Below are 14,562 nucleotides of genomic sequence, written 5' to 3'. Positions count from 1 at the left end.
TCCTCATCTCCTCACTATTCCATCAAATATACATTTACACAACAACAATTTAGGGTCCCAATGTTGTCCAAGAGACACCCAAAGAGGAGAGGTCAGCCGATTAGATCGCAAATGTTCAACTTGGGTGGAGTAGAGCCTTTGCAGCTTTGGTTTTATCCAGAGGGTACTGCCAACTCTATTGACGGTTACTGCTCACTAAAGTTGGTTTCACCACCGGGATGGTGTCTTCCCTATAGGATTTACATGTTTGTATTTAGTGAATACAACAGAGTAGTTATTGGTCCAATGTACAGGGAGTCACCAGATTACGTTTCCTCCTCACTAAATACCTGCAGGTTTGTTCATTCTCTAGTCACTCTTATTATATCCGCCTGATTTGTTACGTATACTCTGCATTCATGGACTCTACAGACTGGTTAGCAAGGAAAATAAAAGTTTGCTCGAAAACGCCGAGAATGATAGTGACTATGTAATTCTCGGTCCCTCTGGAAACGTTTACGTTGGTGTTGGAATAGTCGATGAGCCAGTTAGAGAAAAGAGCCAAGATTACGAGTTTAAATATGACTGGGACGAAGGTGATTATGATTTTAACCAGTGGCTCAAGAAACAGACGGGAGATCCAGATGATGAATTTACCGAGAAGAATGTCAAAAAGACGTAAGTTTATGTACATGTGCACTGAACATGTCCCGAAGAATGAGGGATGCGAGCTACGGAGTAGTGAGCCTGAGCGACTGAAAGGAGCTCTGTGGCGACCAAAGGGAGCCTAAGGAAGAGTAGGATTAAGGTCATTACTGGAGTGAAACGGAAGGAGGAATGACCTACCGACGTCATAGACTAGGTAGTAATGGTCACTATGGAATGAGTGTAACGAATGAAAGAGTGATAAAGACTCTATTAGCCTAGTGACTGGAGGAGAAGTGGCAAGCATACGCAGTATATGAGTCTGAATTGTCACCTCTTCTCACTCCGGTAGGCTCTTTATTCTACTTGTGGAGCTAGGAGGACGACCGTATGGAGTCTAGAATAAGTATTGATGAATGAGTTACCATTATGATATGCCAAGCATCGGGTTGTGCCATGTGCTAAGGAGGATAGGATAGTATGAAGGAGCCTATACAGCAGAGAAGTCTACTCTAGAGGATTCTCTTATGGACTATACGGCAAGTATAAACCAGCATAGGATCTCATGTACCCAAACTTGTTGCGCATGCAGAAATCTTTTGGGGTATGGCGAGAGCACTGGCAAGCTGTTCAGCAGGAATTCCTATGATCTTTCACAGCTCTTCTGCATGCACTAAAAGAAGACATCGCCAGAGAATACTATAAGGACTATAGACAACTCAATGCGTGGCGACAAGGAGTTTTGGTAGCCTTTATTGAGCACCACCCGTAGGGCATCCGGTGGGTGTATGGAGGACAGGCTACGCATTACGGTCTTGTTCTATGAGAACATTTGAAAAGTCTAGTAATACAAGAGAGCATAAACTGGCGCCGAGGAATGCAAAAGTACAGCGCGAACATGGGCGTACAGATGGCATTTTACAGTCGGAGGAAACTCGATTTGCAGTATATTTACTCTACAACTTCAGCTCAAAAAATCTGCATGCACATTTTGAGAGCTACTTTGGCACTTCTCTAATATCTCTAGACCATAACAATGAAGATTTTAGCAGTACTATGGACGGTGTCTCTGGTGGGACTCTGCCGCTGTGGAGATGATGAAGATGACAGGGCAGTGGAAATACATTCCTCTGGGAGGCACCTAGACGTTTCAAGTATAGAACCATCCCTTTACAACCTTTATGGCTGCAATTATGACGGGAATGAGGTCATTTTTGTTGTCCCTCAAGAGGGTGTATTGGTGACCAAAGTTCTCCATTCCACAGCCACAATTTGGACTCCAGAGGATGGCGAAAAGTTTGAATATGCCAAGGTATTCCTCAAGGATGGAAGCCCAAATCTCCTGGGAATTATAAAACGGACACCTGCAGGTCCAAACTGTAGATGGTATGCAAGGAATGGAGATGTTTGGGAAGGCTGCAATGATCATCTCGCCAGGATTAAAGCAATTAGAGTACCAATCCCCCGCATAAACCCATTCATTCTAAATATTGAGGATGACAGGGATACTCGGGAATGTAGAATATTCAACATAAAGCTACTCGGAATACAAATGAGGCTGTACTTTGCAAAGCTTGGCTTCCTTGCTACGGAAGTGAGGGATAACGGGACGCCAATTTGGAAGGCTGAAGAGGGGAGAAATGAAGCATGCATATCTGCAAATCTCTACTTTATACGTCGAGAGCCAGCCCTCTTGCTTATTGCAATAAAGGTTGGAATGAAGGTAGAATTTAGATGCTTTGAGAGGATAAATGGAGAGTGGGATAGGCTAGCTCTTGACGTATTCAGGAGGTATAGAATGGAACTTATGGAATCTACAGATACTTTTAGAGAGCCTTCAATACCGGGAAGGCAGGAAAGGCCCAGGTGGAGTAAATTTTTCAAGGGCTCGCAGTCCCACAGGGAGACTGGAACTGGTGGCAGACCTTCAGACGTAGAAATGACAGTCTTGTCCCGACATCTTGCGGCCCATTACAGTCCTGAAGGAGCAGATGGCGGTGCTGGTGTAGAATTTTTGAGAGTAGAGGATGATTACGACGAGGATGATGAATATAGCACAGTCCCTCTGGAAGATTCAGAGTGCTGATTTTTGGATTCTATAGCGACCATAATGCGTAGCATGAAGGAAGGATATGAGTTTCTAATGTTTGGTGGGAATGGAATCTAGTATGGATGATGGAAGCTTTTGGAATCTCAAGTTAGGGTACCATGGCTGAGACTCTGCCTACTACTGTGCAAATCCTTCTGGAGTAGGTACTGGTAGGCAAGTAGGTAAATACTGCAGCTGTCCGTGTGAACTCGGCCAATGCCAAGGAGACACATGTACATGTCCATGCTGCAAAAAAGAAGACTGCAGAACCAACTGCACTTGTAGAGACTGTACCTGCCAATGCTGTAAAGAGTGGGAGGCTACTTATTCATCTGTTAATGCTTTCTTATCCCAAGGTTTAATGATCATATTGGCCTTTACTGGAGACGGTTACCTTAAGACTTATTCCAAGTATGAGAATGACCGGACTAAGTGGCCTACTAAGGATTATGGGTTCTTTAAGTCCTTAGGATACTGGACAGGGGGTGGAGTATCTGAGGCATGCAAGAGTGTCAAGTCATCTTAAAAAGGTTTCTGGTAAACTTAATCAGGAGACTGATAGCAGTGGTTACACATCCTCTAAGACTTTTACTGTACCAAGAATACTGAAGTTCCTGATTCTACAAAGATACACACTCAATCTGCTTTGACAACTCCTCCATCTACCAAGGATTACACAGGCTCCCATGGGTCGCCTATGCTCCTATACTGCGTATACTCGCCACTGCTGCCTCTGACTTGCGCCATCGACAGCATCATGCTCACTCTGTTCGCCTAGTCCCTCATTCTTCGGGACTCATCCTCCCTTCAGTCGGACATTCCGCACACTCGTTTCACTCATATGCTTCACATTCAGTCAAACTCATTCGATATGGTACGAGTCTCACAAGTACAAGTACGTGCCGGATCGTCACATTAGTCGTTACTGGAGGACAAAATACGCCAATAGCGTTCGGTGGTCTCCACCAGAATTTTGATAATTTTGCACATTTTCGATATTTCCCTAGCCAGTTCCCTTCTCGTCCATAGATTCCATCTCTTCTCCATTCCACATTTCGTTCGTGTGGATGTTTGGCCGGGTGTGAGCTCCTCGGGGGAGCCCTGCGGTAGGCCGCCCGGTGGGCCCTGGAGTCCCTCACTTTCTATTTCTCCGAGAAATTTCCTCAGTCCCTACATTTTTCTGCGACGAGTGAGGAATTTTCCTTCTCCGCGCAAAAGTTTTTTAAAAATACCAAAGTCCGTCGTTTTCCCTCCTGGGTTCTCGATTTCGCCTTTCCTCTGATTTTTGGGCTCCTTGTACGTTTTTACGCAAGGAAAAGTCAAGGTGCGATCGCAGGCGAGGGATTTCCGCGCATAGTAGCTATAGACGGAGGATTTCCGCAAGGTGGCCGTAGGTGGACTTGTTTAAACGGATAAACTGCGAAAAGACCAGAGATGCTTGGAGCAAGATTCGGGAGGACGCTGGGCTACGGCTTGGTGAGAAACAGGGCGACTCCGTTTGCGAGGTCAGTTCGCTACTATGACGCCAAGGATGAGTACGAAGTCAAGGGATTTCGCAAGTTTATCGGTCCATTTTGGGTAATCACAACTCGACCGTTTCTCAAGATTTACGGAACTGCCACGTTTTTCTTTTTGCTCTATTACTATCCCCTTGATAAATACCTCCTGGGCGTTAGGGAAATCAAGGCCGAACTGGACGCCAAGGTCAGAAAGTAGAATGCGAAGTCCGTAGCGAAGTGGAGGACTGGCGAACTACTAGCGGAGCTAGGAGGAGCCTGAGCGACCGTCAGGGAGCTCTTCCGTTTAGTAGGATCATCACTGCATAGGTCTATAGACCAAAGCAGGTGACCTACCGACGTCGAAGACTAGGGAATGATGGCGAGTATACTTTAGTATAGGAGCCTCTGTATTCACAAGGTTTTGTAGATGGAAGAATGAGTTACCATTATGGAATTATCAACATTGAGTTGTATAATGCAATAACAGCAGAATGGGAGCCTGTTTATTCATTGGTAGATGGAGGGATAGGAAATAATGGCTTGTCATTATAGTCTCTCAACATTGGTCCAGGTGACTATCTGGAGACAATCTATGAAAAATGTACTGAACCTACTCAATCCTCATCTCCAGTACAAGGTCCTGATACTGCTGGACTTCAAGGACCTCCTGGTGAAAAAGGTGAATCATCTATTCCGGAACATAAGGATAAAGTTCAAGAAATTTCCAAAGTACAAAAGGATGTTGCTGGTGTTCAATCTCCATCACCTGCTGCTGGTGCTCCTGGTAATCCTGCTCCTGAAGGATCTCTTTCTGGCGCTGAAGATGGTATAGATGGTGATAAAGGTCCTTCTGGTGAAAAGGGTGATAGAGAACATGCTGGAGCTGATACTTCTGATGCTAGTCTACCTGGTAGAGAAGCTACTGATACTGGTCCTCAAGTTACTAAAGATACTCATGCTTCTCCTGCAGGTCTTCAACAACCTGGTCCTGCTGCTATGCAAGGCGGCCCTTCTGGTGGAGCTTCTCATGGAAACTCTTTTTGGGATCTAAAGAATACTCTTGGTGTCTTCAGTGGTAATGGTATTGTATCTGGATTAGTTGGTCGGGCAGGTTATCATTTATATAAGAGTTCTAGAGATCCTTGGGTTAGACAGATTTGAGACTCTATGGAGAAGCTCATATACTGCGTATACTCGCCATTACTCCCTAGTCTAACGACGTCGGTAGGTCACCTGTTTCAGTACTCCTTACAGTCGTACTTGCACAGTGAGAATCCTACTCTTCTAGGCTCACTACTCTGTAGTTCGCGTTCATTCCACTACGCTCCATTCACATTTACACATGGGGACCGGCAGGTCATTTCCTTTAAATCGTAACTTTTCATCTTTGCACTTTATCATTTTCATGACTTGAACTCTCTCAATCGCAATGTCTGGGCGTTTGTTTGACTCCTACGCCGTGTGTAGGCTTTGGAACGCCTTTAGATGCGATTCTTTGGCCACAAGTCGATTGAATGGCAATTTATACACAAATTTTGGATACATTAGGCATAATTATCGCACAAGAAGCGGTCATGGTACCGCTAATTTTGCCTGGGAGAGCTGTACTCTCTGCAACGGCCATAAAAACGCTCATTATTCTACTCTTTGTACAAAAAATGGCGGAATTATGGATATTAATGGCACGTTGATCCGCAGGATTTCTAAAAGAAGCCCATTTAATGGACATTGTCGCTCCCTCTATGGGTCGAGCTCCGGCTCTTGTTCATTCTCAGAATCCGCCAATTATGGGAGAAACAACATGAAGGATACGGAAAGATGTGCAGATTCTGATTTCAAGGGTATAGGAGAAAGCAAAACAAAAAAACCATCAACCCCGAATAATAGACATGAGGGTACCTCGAATCCTCGCGGTAGCTTATTATCTAATCGCAACAATTTTCGTTACATTGCGCTACTTACAGGAGCTACATTTGCTCTATCTAGGTCCTCTGACGATGCTAATATTCACGGTGCAGGGGAACCTCGGGATTCCACCCTAAACTCTGGTGATGTTGATTTTGGAGATTCTCCTGCCCATACAGATGAGAATATACCCATAGACTTTGGGGAGGAGCTATATATACATTATGAAGATGATGTTCCTATAGAGTGGGATCTTGAAAAGGACGAAATTCCGATAATATTCCATGAGTCAAATTCTGGAAAAATGGGAGGCTGGGCTTTGATATACAAGAGTTTGACCAACGCCAAAGAGTATTTTAGGAACAAGAAAGAGGAATGGAAAACATTTTGGAACGAAGCAACAAAAGAAGGCAAGGTGGTCTCTATGGAACCGCTTTGGGTAGTTCTTAGTAATACCTCTCCAACCACCTTTGGGAATGCATTCATGTTTGCATGCGGATCTATTTTTACACTTTGGAAACTTGGAGATAACATGAGATCCTCACAACTCTCCAATTTTATGCAGAGACATTTTTTGGCATCGTATGAAGCACTCAAGGGAAAGAGGTATCATACCTTTTTGACGTCAGGTAAGTGATGACTATGTTGGAGCCTGTCTCAGGCTTTATAAATAGTTGCATATTTGCATGTGAAGGAAGCGAGAGCACTTGTTTTAGAGAGATTTTAATAGTATCATCAGGATGACTGTTTTGATACTTGTTCATCTTGTTCCATGGATAGTCTCTCTGACGGTGAGCTAGTTGTGAGGGAGGATGAATGAATGAAGAGTACAGGGAAGACATGCTCCCTTTGGTCGCATTGAGATACCTCCTTTAATAATGGATGGTGAGTGGAGAGTGGCTTTTTCTTGACATAAGCAAAAAATGTAAGAAACAAACATGCAAATGTAAAGGGAAGAAACATCTAACTGCTTCTTCTGGACCAGTGGGATCCACGGGTTTCAGATATTGCAAACACTCTTCAAAGGTACACTCTATTGTAAACCTTAAATATGATGATAGTGAGCTCAAATACGTGGATGGAGGCTCCGGTATACTTGCCACAAACCACGAAAGGATACAAGAGGTATCCACTTACTATCACAAAGATTATGACAAGAAGGATTACATAGAGAAGCCCCTTCTACTCAGAATCAAAGATGGAAGTGGAGAACACTGGTATTCTAATGTGGATGCAAAGGATAGTAAAGAAGATCAACACGATGAATATAAAGGAAAACCAAATACAGGATGGAAGAAGATTGATGGTAGCCAGTTTTATGGTAAATATGACAATCCAACTGAAAAACTTATAGAGAAGCTCAATGATCTTACATGCAAACTCCACAAACTTCATCGTGTTGATATCTCTAAGGGTGATGTTGATGGTAAATACTCTTGTCCTGCGTGTGGAAAGTACAAGGTTACAGTTACTAAAAAGGAAAGCTTTGGAAAATATATCAAGTATGAGCATTCATACAACTATAATCCTAACTCTGTTAGGTATGACAGTACTGATCTTGAATGGAGAATCAGTGATAGAAATGACTATGAACCATTTCCACTCAACCATCACACTCCTAGTCTCTCTGTCTACTACTTGGACGAAGATACTTATCGTATGAAACCTCTTATTATACAAGTATCCGCTTTGTATGGCATAGTTTCTCTTGGCAACGATGAAAAGGAAGGTAACAAAAATTGGACTATTATTACTAGCAAAGATCACGGTTTTGAACTTGAAGAAGACGAACTTGAGGAAAAACTTCAAGAACGCAAGTATGAACTTTTCAATCAAACAGAGATAACTATATTTAAGAAAGAGCAGTATGGGAACCAGTACTCTGAAAAGGAAGATCATCTTCAGAACACGGAGGTCAAGGAAGACCCTATATCTGGGTTAACAAAGCATGCTACTAATAGGCAAACCTATGGAGAACAAGGTGTAGAACCAGAAGTTGACGAAGAAGAGGAAGAACCCAATAAATCTGATGCTCCTTTAGTAGAAGCTGCTTCCGGTAAAGATTGTTCTGGTAGTAGAATGGATAAACCTGATTGTGATGGCAGAGACCCTGATGAAGAACCATTGAAGGCGATTAGTAGAGAAACTGGTAAAGCTGCTGTTTCTGTACTGGCTGGATCAGGTCTACTTGGATTGGCTGCAGCCGATGTAGCTCTTGGACTGGTTAATAGTGTTCTTGCTAGTGCTAGTCTATCTATTGATGGCTCACCTCTCCCAGCTTCTGGTCCCCCCGTGCCTTTTCCTCCACTATCTCTTAAACTTGATGGACATCCTATTGACTCCCCTCCCTCTCCTTTTCCACCACCTACTCTTGCTTCTACTGTTCAAGGGTATCCTATTTCCGGACCTACAGAATATTTTCTACCACCTCCAATTCAAAATTCTACTACTATTTATACTGCTCCTCCTGAGCTTATAGGTGATTCCAGGGATAGTTCTATTCTTCGTGGACTAGAAGGTGCTTCTGCTCCAAAATACTTGCCTGAAGAACAAGTTGATAGGTCTAGTGCTCCTCTCAAATTTATAGGTGGTTCTAATTCGCATTCTATAGAAGAAAATAATAAATATATTTATTCCGGTGGAGAATTTATTATTACTGAAGATGCTGGAGAACGAATATATCCTGGAGCCGAGGAAATCCCTGGTGAAGAGGATAATACTGATACTTCTCTATCTAGAGAACAAGATGATGATAATAAACATCACATTGATCCTCAACGACCTCTTGATGACTTACCTGACATAAATGATAATACTCAAGATGTAACTGGTACCGGAGTACAATACTACAAACTTGGTGATACTCATGTACTCAGTGGAGCTACAGATTTTAAATTCAAACTTTCTGATGGTACGTATGGACTATTTAATACACATAATGGTGGAGTTTCTGCTGTTCTAGGTGATGTTCTTACTTATCCCGAACTTGATATTGACCAAGAACTCTCTGCTCAACTCTCACCTAAACTACAAGTTGCTGGCTCTTCTGGTCCATCTGATACTGGAGTTACTCCTAATCAATCTGTTCCTTCTACTCAACAATCTGGAGTTGGTGATGGAGGATCTCCTCCTATTGCTGCTGATCTTCCTTCTGCTGAAACTTCTGATTCTACTGCTTCTGCTCAATCTGGAGGTGGCTCTCCTGGTCCTGGACCTTCTCATGGAGGCTCTTTTTGGACTTCTCATGAAAAATCTATCCCTACTGTCTTGACTGGAGTTGGTGTTGTATCTGGCTCTCTTACTGGATTTGGCTGGTGGGCTTATAATCGCTATAAAGGAGACCCTTGGGTTAGACAGATTTAGGAGTCTATGGAGATGCTCTAGTATGGAGACTAAGTGATTGGTCCTACAACCTAACTGTATATGGACTTTTACTCCCAAATGAACGGAAACACCCCGATAAAACCTGTAGATAAACTTTAACACCGAGGACAAAGGATTTTCATGGGCCTTCACTAGGACAGGGAGAGTACACTCAAGGAATTATTAGGACGATATACACCTTTTGCAGCATTTATGATCATCATTACTTCATACCATTCTTCTCATTACCCGCTGTATCTAGCTACTACACCTGATCTCTGCTATGCTCTCGCTTACTCTTCTACATCTACATTCTCCATTTACCCATTCTCGTGCATGTAAATCCATATATACCAATTACACAAATATTTAGCGATAAGCCATACATCATTGCTTCACATTGGGTTAAATTTCATGATGTTCCATCAGTTGATGAACACGTTTCACAATAACATGAGCGTGCATCGCAGCAGAGGCGTGAGTTCAACTCTGGACGAGTTTATAAGTAACATTTTTTCATCATTTTGGGGAACAAACGAAACGACTCAAAAGGGGAAAAAGTATGGACGAGTGACTACAAACGACATTTTTAATGTAATGGTACTTTCCTCCATAGTTTCAAGCTTTGGACATGTTTACTTTTATCGCACTCCAGTTTTAGGCGCTTCAGGAGCGATTTCAGGGCTCACATATCTCTTGGCAGCAACTTTCCCAAACAGCTTTTTTAGGACGGTTTTCCCACTTCCAGGCTTAAACTTGAGTATTTTGCAGGTTTGTCAACTGTTTGTTGCTACAAATGTCTACTTTTTGATGACTGGAGGGAGTAGAGGAATTGCATGGGCTGCACATTTGATGGGAATGGGCGCTGGTGCTCTCTACTGCTGGTTTCAACAGAATGTTAATAAGAGGCCAGGATTTTATAACCCAGTTGTACTCTCTCTAAAAACCGCAAAACAGCAATGGAAGAGGACTTTCAAAACTTTTGGAAGATTTTAGAATCGTGCAAATACTAGTGGAGATATGCAGAGCATTGGATGAGCGAATAATTGAGCCTAAAAGAGCCCATGAGGAGTAATTAGGGTAGCTTATAGGAAGCCATTAGGGAGCCCGGTGAAAAGGACCTGACTAGCTTCTTCACTAAATAGGAACAGACTACAGTTTTACGTCTTAAAACACCCATATACCATAGACACAATTACAGGTATTTCTCCATCCATAAAACCCATTCTTAAGACTATTGGACTGCAAGTTTTAATAAATTCTAAAACAAATTTCGTGTTTAGACATGGTGGATTAAAGAGGAATGGGCGCATAAATGCCCAGTTTATAGGTTGTAGGTGAATAGTATGAGATGGAAGGAATAAATGGCGTATTATTTAATTCACTACTTTCCATTCTTCGTACGTATGGTCACTATTCTATTCTCTTCTTCCTGGCAGCAATGGGGTCTGCATGATTGTCTATTCTTCTTCCTCTTCCTTGCATCCAGTAGTTGTTTCATGAAGGGAATATAAAAGGGAAAGTCTCTTGTAGTTTCTAATAATCACTTGGTTTCTTGAGAGGGCAGTAGTTAAGAGAGATGAGACTCTTCTCTTTACTATACGTTGCCTTCCTTGCTGGACAATGCATTTGTAGATCTTTAATTGGCGGGAATGCAAATGTAAATGCTGTGCAGAGTGGACTGGTCGAATCTACACCCGTTGTTGCTGAAACGAAGACAGTCAAACTCGATGTCGCTGATGTAGACGGCAATGTCTTCTCCATTGAGGAATCATTTTCCGGAGGAGTACCTCTAAAGACTGTTACTCCAAAGGATGGTGTCCTCATATCCTCTGTTATGGATGGAGGAGTGGAATTATGGAAGGGTCTGGATAAGGAGCATGGTCAAAAGGTAATGATCTACTATGATGGAGAATCCCCTGCATCAGTAGTTGTAAACTTTGTAAAGGCTGATGGAACAAAACCTTGGAGATGTTATAGCGTGCAGGATGATGGATGGGAGGTAGTAAGGGAAGAAGATCATGAAAAGCTCTTGGAGAAGCTCAAGAAGAAAGCTTCAGAGAACGTCACTTCTCCCCCTGGCACCATTGATATAAATAATCCAGACAGAGAACAGTGTGACTGCTTCTATCACCTCTTTTATGCCACTTCAATAAAGCTCACTGTTCCCAAGAAGGATGTAGCAGTTGCAAAGATCGTTAGAGGAAGTGAGACTCTATGGACTCTACCATCTGGAGAAAAGGTTGATCATGTCAGAGCTTACTTGAATGAGAGTAATGAACCTGAGCTCATTCTTATCGTAACAACAGTCTCTACCACTATGAATATAACATATCTTGAACTTAAAGATGGTAAATGGATACCGTGCAATAACTATCACGGGAAAATCGCAAATTTAAGAAAAATTGGAACATGGAAGGCTAATTTTGAGCTTGACCTTGCATCAACTACTGAGACTACAGAATGTACCATCTTTGAAGTAGATCTCCTGGGTGTTACCACTAAACACTTTTATCCAAAGGCTGAATATACAGCCATCACCGTAAAGGATGGTGGAAAGTACGTTTGGACACATTCAGGCTCTGTGTATACAGCGGGAAATAAGCCAAGCTTTGATGGACACCGCTACTATTGTCGTTACTGTATTATTTATAAACATGGAGATAAGGAACTACTTGAGACAGTGGTTGTGGAGAATAGTTCAACGAGGCACAATTACTTTGAGAAGACTGATACTGAATGGAAGGAGATCAAGAAGGAGGACTATGATAAGAAGATAGAGGAGATGACTGGAATTTCGACCGTAAAGATTTCTGATCCAGCTACCAAAGTGCAAACGAATTCCCAGGACTCCATCAATACCGCTCTAGAGTCTATAAAAGTTACAGAACAAGACTCTACTATCGAATCGCAATATACTCTTAGACCTGAACCCAAGTCCTAAGAAAGCGTTTTAATTCTGCAATGATCATCCAGCGGCTATACACATCCCATGGATTTACACACATTCAATGCAGCAAATCTACCAGTTGGTAAACTCACATGTGCCTCTGGTACATCACTATTTCTATCACACTATCTATACATCTTTAGGAATATTCTGTTTTCAGTATTCTTCCGTCAATGTTCTAGGTACCTTTCCTCCTAGACAGTCTTCCAGGTACCCTTGTAACATTTTTCCCCTGTACCACATTCTTCTAGGTACCCCTGTCTCCCATGGGCTCCCCGCGGTCGCCTGGTCACCACGCTTTGTCGGGACACACTTTGCGTTTCATACCGGCAGTTTTAGACTCTGAGAATCACAAAATGCGTGTGGAATCCATTTGTCTCCTTCTTTTTGTAGGCTTAATCGCCGATTGCTCTTGTTTAGACGACGAGTCCAAAAGTGTGGATTCCGCGTCCGTCTCCTTCCTTCCATCATTCATTTACCATTTGGAATCTGAATTTGAAGTGAAACCACATGGGATTCCATACATGGGAACTTGCGGTGTAGCCCAGGAAAACGAATCCAAGGACTTGGAGACGCCAAGGGAGGATTCTGTCAACCCCGAAGATTCTGATACTCTTAAGGTTTGTCTATTCTTCATCTACCTTGTAATTGCACACTTTGCCTTAGGAATCCGCAATAGTTTCGAGTGTCAAGGAGCAAGAGCCAAAGATGGTGCAATCTCCAACAAGCTACTCGTTTATAAACCAGAGAGGAGCTCTGAGATCCGACTACTTTGATGACCCTAAAGGGAATCGCAATGACCGCAAGTTTTTCATTTTTGGAGGCGATGAACCAGCGGAGCCTTCACTAGAGGAGCTCCTGGAAGAAAACAAGACCTCGAATGGTGTACTACTTGTCGACTTTTATGCTACATGGTAAGTTGAATGCTGTCTTGAGCGTAGCGAAATGTCCCGAAGAATGAGAGACTAAGCGACTAACAGGAGCTCTTCCTGCCAGTAGGATTATCAGTACGACTGTAAGGAGTACTGAAACAGGTGACCTACCGACGTCAGAGACTAGGGAGTTTAGCGACCAGCGGGAGCTTAAAGAAGAGTAATGAAGACTCTATGAGTGATGTGAATAGAGGTGAAATGGCTAGTACACAAAGTATAGGAGCCTGAATGGTCACCTGTTCTCACTCTAGTAGACTCTTTAGAGATTCTCATTCTACCAGCGGAGCTGAGTACGACCAAAGGGAGTCCCTAGAAGAATAGATGAATGAGTTACTTTGTCACTATGGAAGGAGTGAAGTAACTAGAGGAGTCATACGAGATGCCAAACATCGAGTTGTATAATGGAACGGCAATATAGGAGCGTAAGCGACTGACTGGAGCCTCCAGAATAAGGATGGATGAGGGAGTTTATGGAGGAGTAGACAGGCTTCTATACTCTGTCTATTCTCCACATTCTTGCGGCAGAAAGACTAGGAGTCATGGCTCTATGCCTGACATTTCGTCATATAATGCAACAATGGCAAGATGGAACCCTGTACAGCTCTCAAGCGGTCTGAGAATGAGCGAAATGTCCCGAAGAATGAGAGACTAGGCGACTAAAGGGAGCTATTTCAAAATAAGCAGGTGAAATTTGTGACTATAAGGAACCTCGTCTAATGGTTACTACTGCAAGGGCTTTGACAACTGCTGGTACAAGTCTGCTGATAGTCACAAATTTCATCCGCATAAGCGCATTACTCCTACACCCATTACACCTGTATATATTTTCTCTCTGCTCCATTGCATATACATCACCAGTTTTACTCTAACCAACTTATAGGTGCCGTCCCTGCAATGTAATGGCTCACCACCTTGAGGCCATAAAGGAGACTTACCGCGACGATAAGCTAAAGATTCACAAGGTCGATGTTGACAAGAAAGCAGACTATGCTTCAAAGTACAAGGTTACTGCCCTTCCTACCCTTGTTCTCTTTACAAGAGGTCAAGAAGCAAAGAGAATAGTCGGTCTCGTTGAAGTTGATAAACTCATGGAAGAAATAGACCAACTACTAAGTGGCACAGATTAGATGTCTATAATAAACTTATCGCAGATTTGTTTTTCTCACTATTTTTTCATCACTGACATGCATGTTTAGGTCT

At 42.8% G+C, this 14,562-nt stretch overlaps 9 protein-coding genes across 9 annotated transcripts, besides 1 other annotated feature; all 9 read left to right on the top strand.

Annotated features, from left to right (window-relative positions):
- Positions 1 to 60: 60 nt before the first annotated feature.
- Positions 61 to 661, top strand: BEWA_029260 (hypothetical protein; the record flags this gene model as incomplete). The annotated part of the gene is made up of 2 exons (XM_004829685.1): positions 61 to 335; positions 412 to 661. The coding sequence occupies 2 exons, from the start codon at positions 61 to 63 to the stop codon at positions 659 to 661; spliced, it is 525 nt and encodes a 174-aa protein (XP_004829742.1).
- A 999-nt stretch (positions 662 to 1,660) lies between these two features.
- Positions 1,661 to 2,710, top strand: BEWA_029250 (signal peptide-containing protein; the record flags this gene model as incomplete). The annotated part of the gene is made up of 1 exon (XM_004829684.1): positions 1,661 to 2,710. One exon carries the CDS (start codon positions 1,661 to 1,663, stop codon positions 2,708 to 2,710), a length of 1,050 nt encoding a protein of 349 aa, XP_004829741.1.
- Positions 2,711 to 4,147: 1,437 nt separating this feature from the next.
- Positions 4,148 to 4,429, top strand: BEWA_029240 (hypothetical protein; the record flags this gene model as incomplete). Its single annotated transcript, XM_004829683.1, has 1 exon — positions 4,148 to 4,429. The coding sequence occupies one exon, from the start codon at positions 4,148 to 4,150 to the stop codon at positions 4,427 to 4,429; it is 282 nt and encodes a 93-aa protein (XP_004829740.1).
- A 274-nt stretch (positions 4,430 to 4,703) lies between these two features.
- Positions 4,704 to 5,373, top strand: BEWA_029230 (hypothetical protein; the record flags this gene model as incomplete). Its single annotated transcript, XM_004829682.1, has 2 exons — positions 4,704 to 4,713; positions 4,784 to 5,373. 2 exons carry the CDS (start codon positions 4,704 to 4,706, stop codon positions 5,371 to 5,373), a joined length of 600 nt encoding a protein of 199 aa, XP_004829739.1.
- A 268-nt stretch (positions 5,374 to 5,641) lies between these two features.
- Positions 5,642 to 6,754, top strand: BEWA_029220 (hypothetical protein; the record flags this gene model as incomplete). Its single annotated transcript, XM_004829681.1, has 1 exon — positions 5,642 to 6,754. One exon carries the CDS (start codon positions 5,642 to 5,644, stop codon positions 6,752 to 6,754), a length of 1,113 nt encoding a protein of 370 aa, XP_004829738.1.
- A 245-nt stretch (positions 6,755 to 6,999) lies between these two features.
- On the top strand, positions 7,000 to 9,480 carry BEWA_029210 (hypothetical protein; the record flags this gene model as incomplete). The annotated part of the gene is made up of 1 exon (XM_004829680.1): positions 7,000 to 9,480. One exon carries the CDS (start codon positions 7,000 to 7,002, stop codon positions 9,478 to 9,480), a length of 2,481 nt encoding a protein of 826 aa, XP_004829737.1.
- Positions 8,732 to 8,752: a sequence feature (AT_rich).
- Positions 9,481 to 9,933: 453 nt separating the features above from the next.
- Positions 9,934 to 10,476, top strand: BEWA_029200 (hypothetical protein; the record flags this gene model as incomplete). The annotated part of the gene is made up of 1 exon (XM_004829679.1): positions 9,934 to 10,476. The coding sequence occupies one exon, from the start codon at positions 9,934 to 9,936 to the stop codon at positions 10,474 to 10,476; it is 543 nt and encodes a 180-aa protein (XP_004829736.1).
- A 583-nt stretch (positions 10,477 to 11,059) lies between these two features.
- Positions 11,060 to 12,424, top strand: BEWA_029190 (signal peptide-containing protein; the record flags this gene model as incomplete). The annotated part of the gene is made up of 1 exon (XM_004829678.1): positions 11,060 to 12,424. The coding sequence occupies one exon, from the start codon at positions 11,060 to 11,062 to the stop codon at positions 12,422 to 12,424; it is 1,365 nt and encodes a 454-aa protein (XP_004829735.1).
- Positions 12,425 to 12,731: 307 nt separating this feature from the next.
- On the top strand, positions 12,732 to 14,489 carry BEWA_029180 (thioredoxin, putative; the record flags this gene model as incomplete). The annotated part of the gene is made up of 3 exons (XM_004829677.1): positions 12,732 to 13,050; positions 13,097 to 13,344; positions 14,243 to 14,489. The coding sequence occupies exons 1-3, from the start codon at positions 12,787 to 12,789 to the stop codon at positions 14,487 to 14,489; spliced, it is 759 nt and encodes a 252-aa protein (XP_004829734.1). The 5' UTR covers positions 12,732 to 12,786.
- Positions 14,490 to 14,562: the final 73 nt, after the last annotated feature.

The sequence above is a fragment of the Theileria equi genome, chromosome 1, assembly GCF_000342415.1.
Source record: "Theileria equi strain WA chromosome 1, complete sequence".
Classification (NCBI taxonomy): Eukaryota; Apicomplexa; class Aconoidasida; order Piroplasmida; family Theileriidae; genus Theileria; species Theileria equi.
The sequence above is the reverse complement of the archived record's forward strand: the minus strand, read 5'-3'. Positions and strand labels throughout refer to the sequence as shown.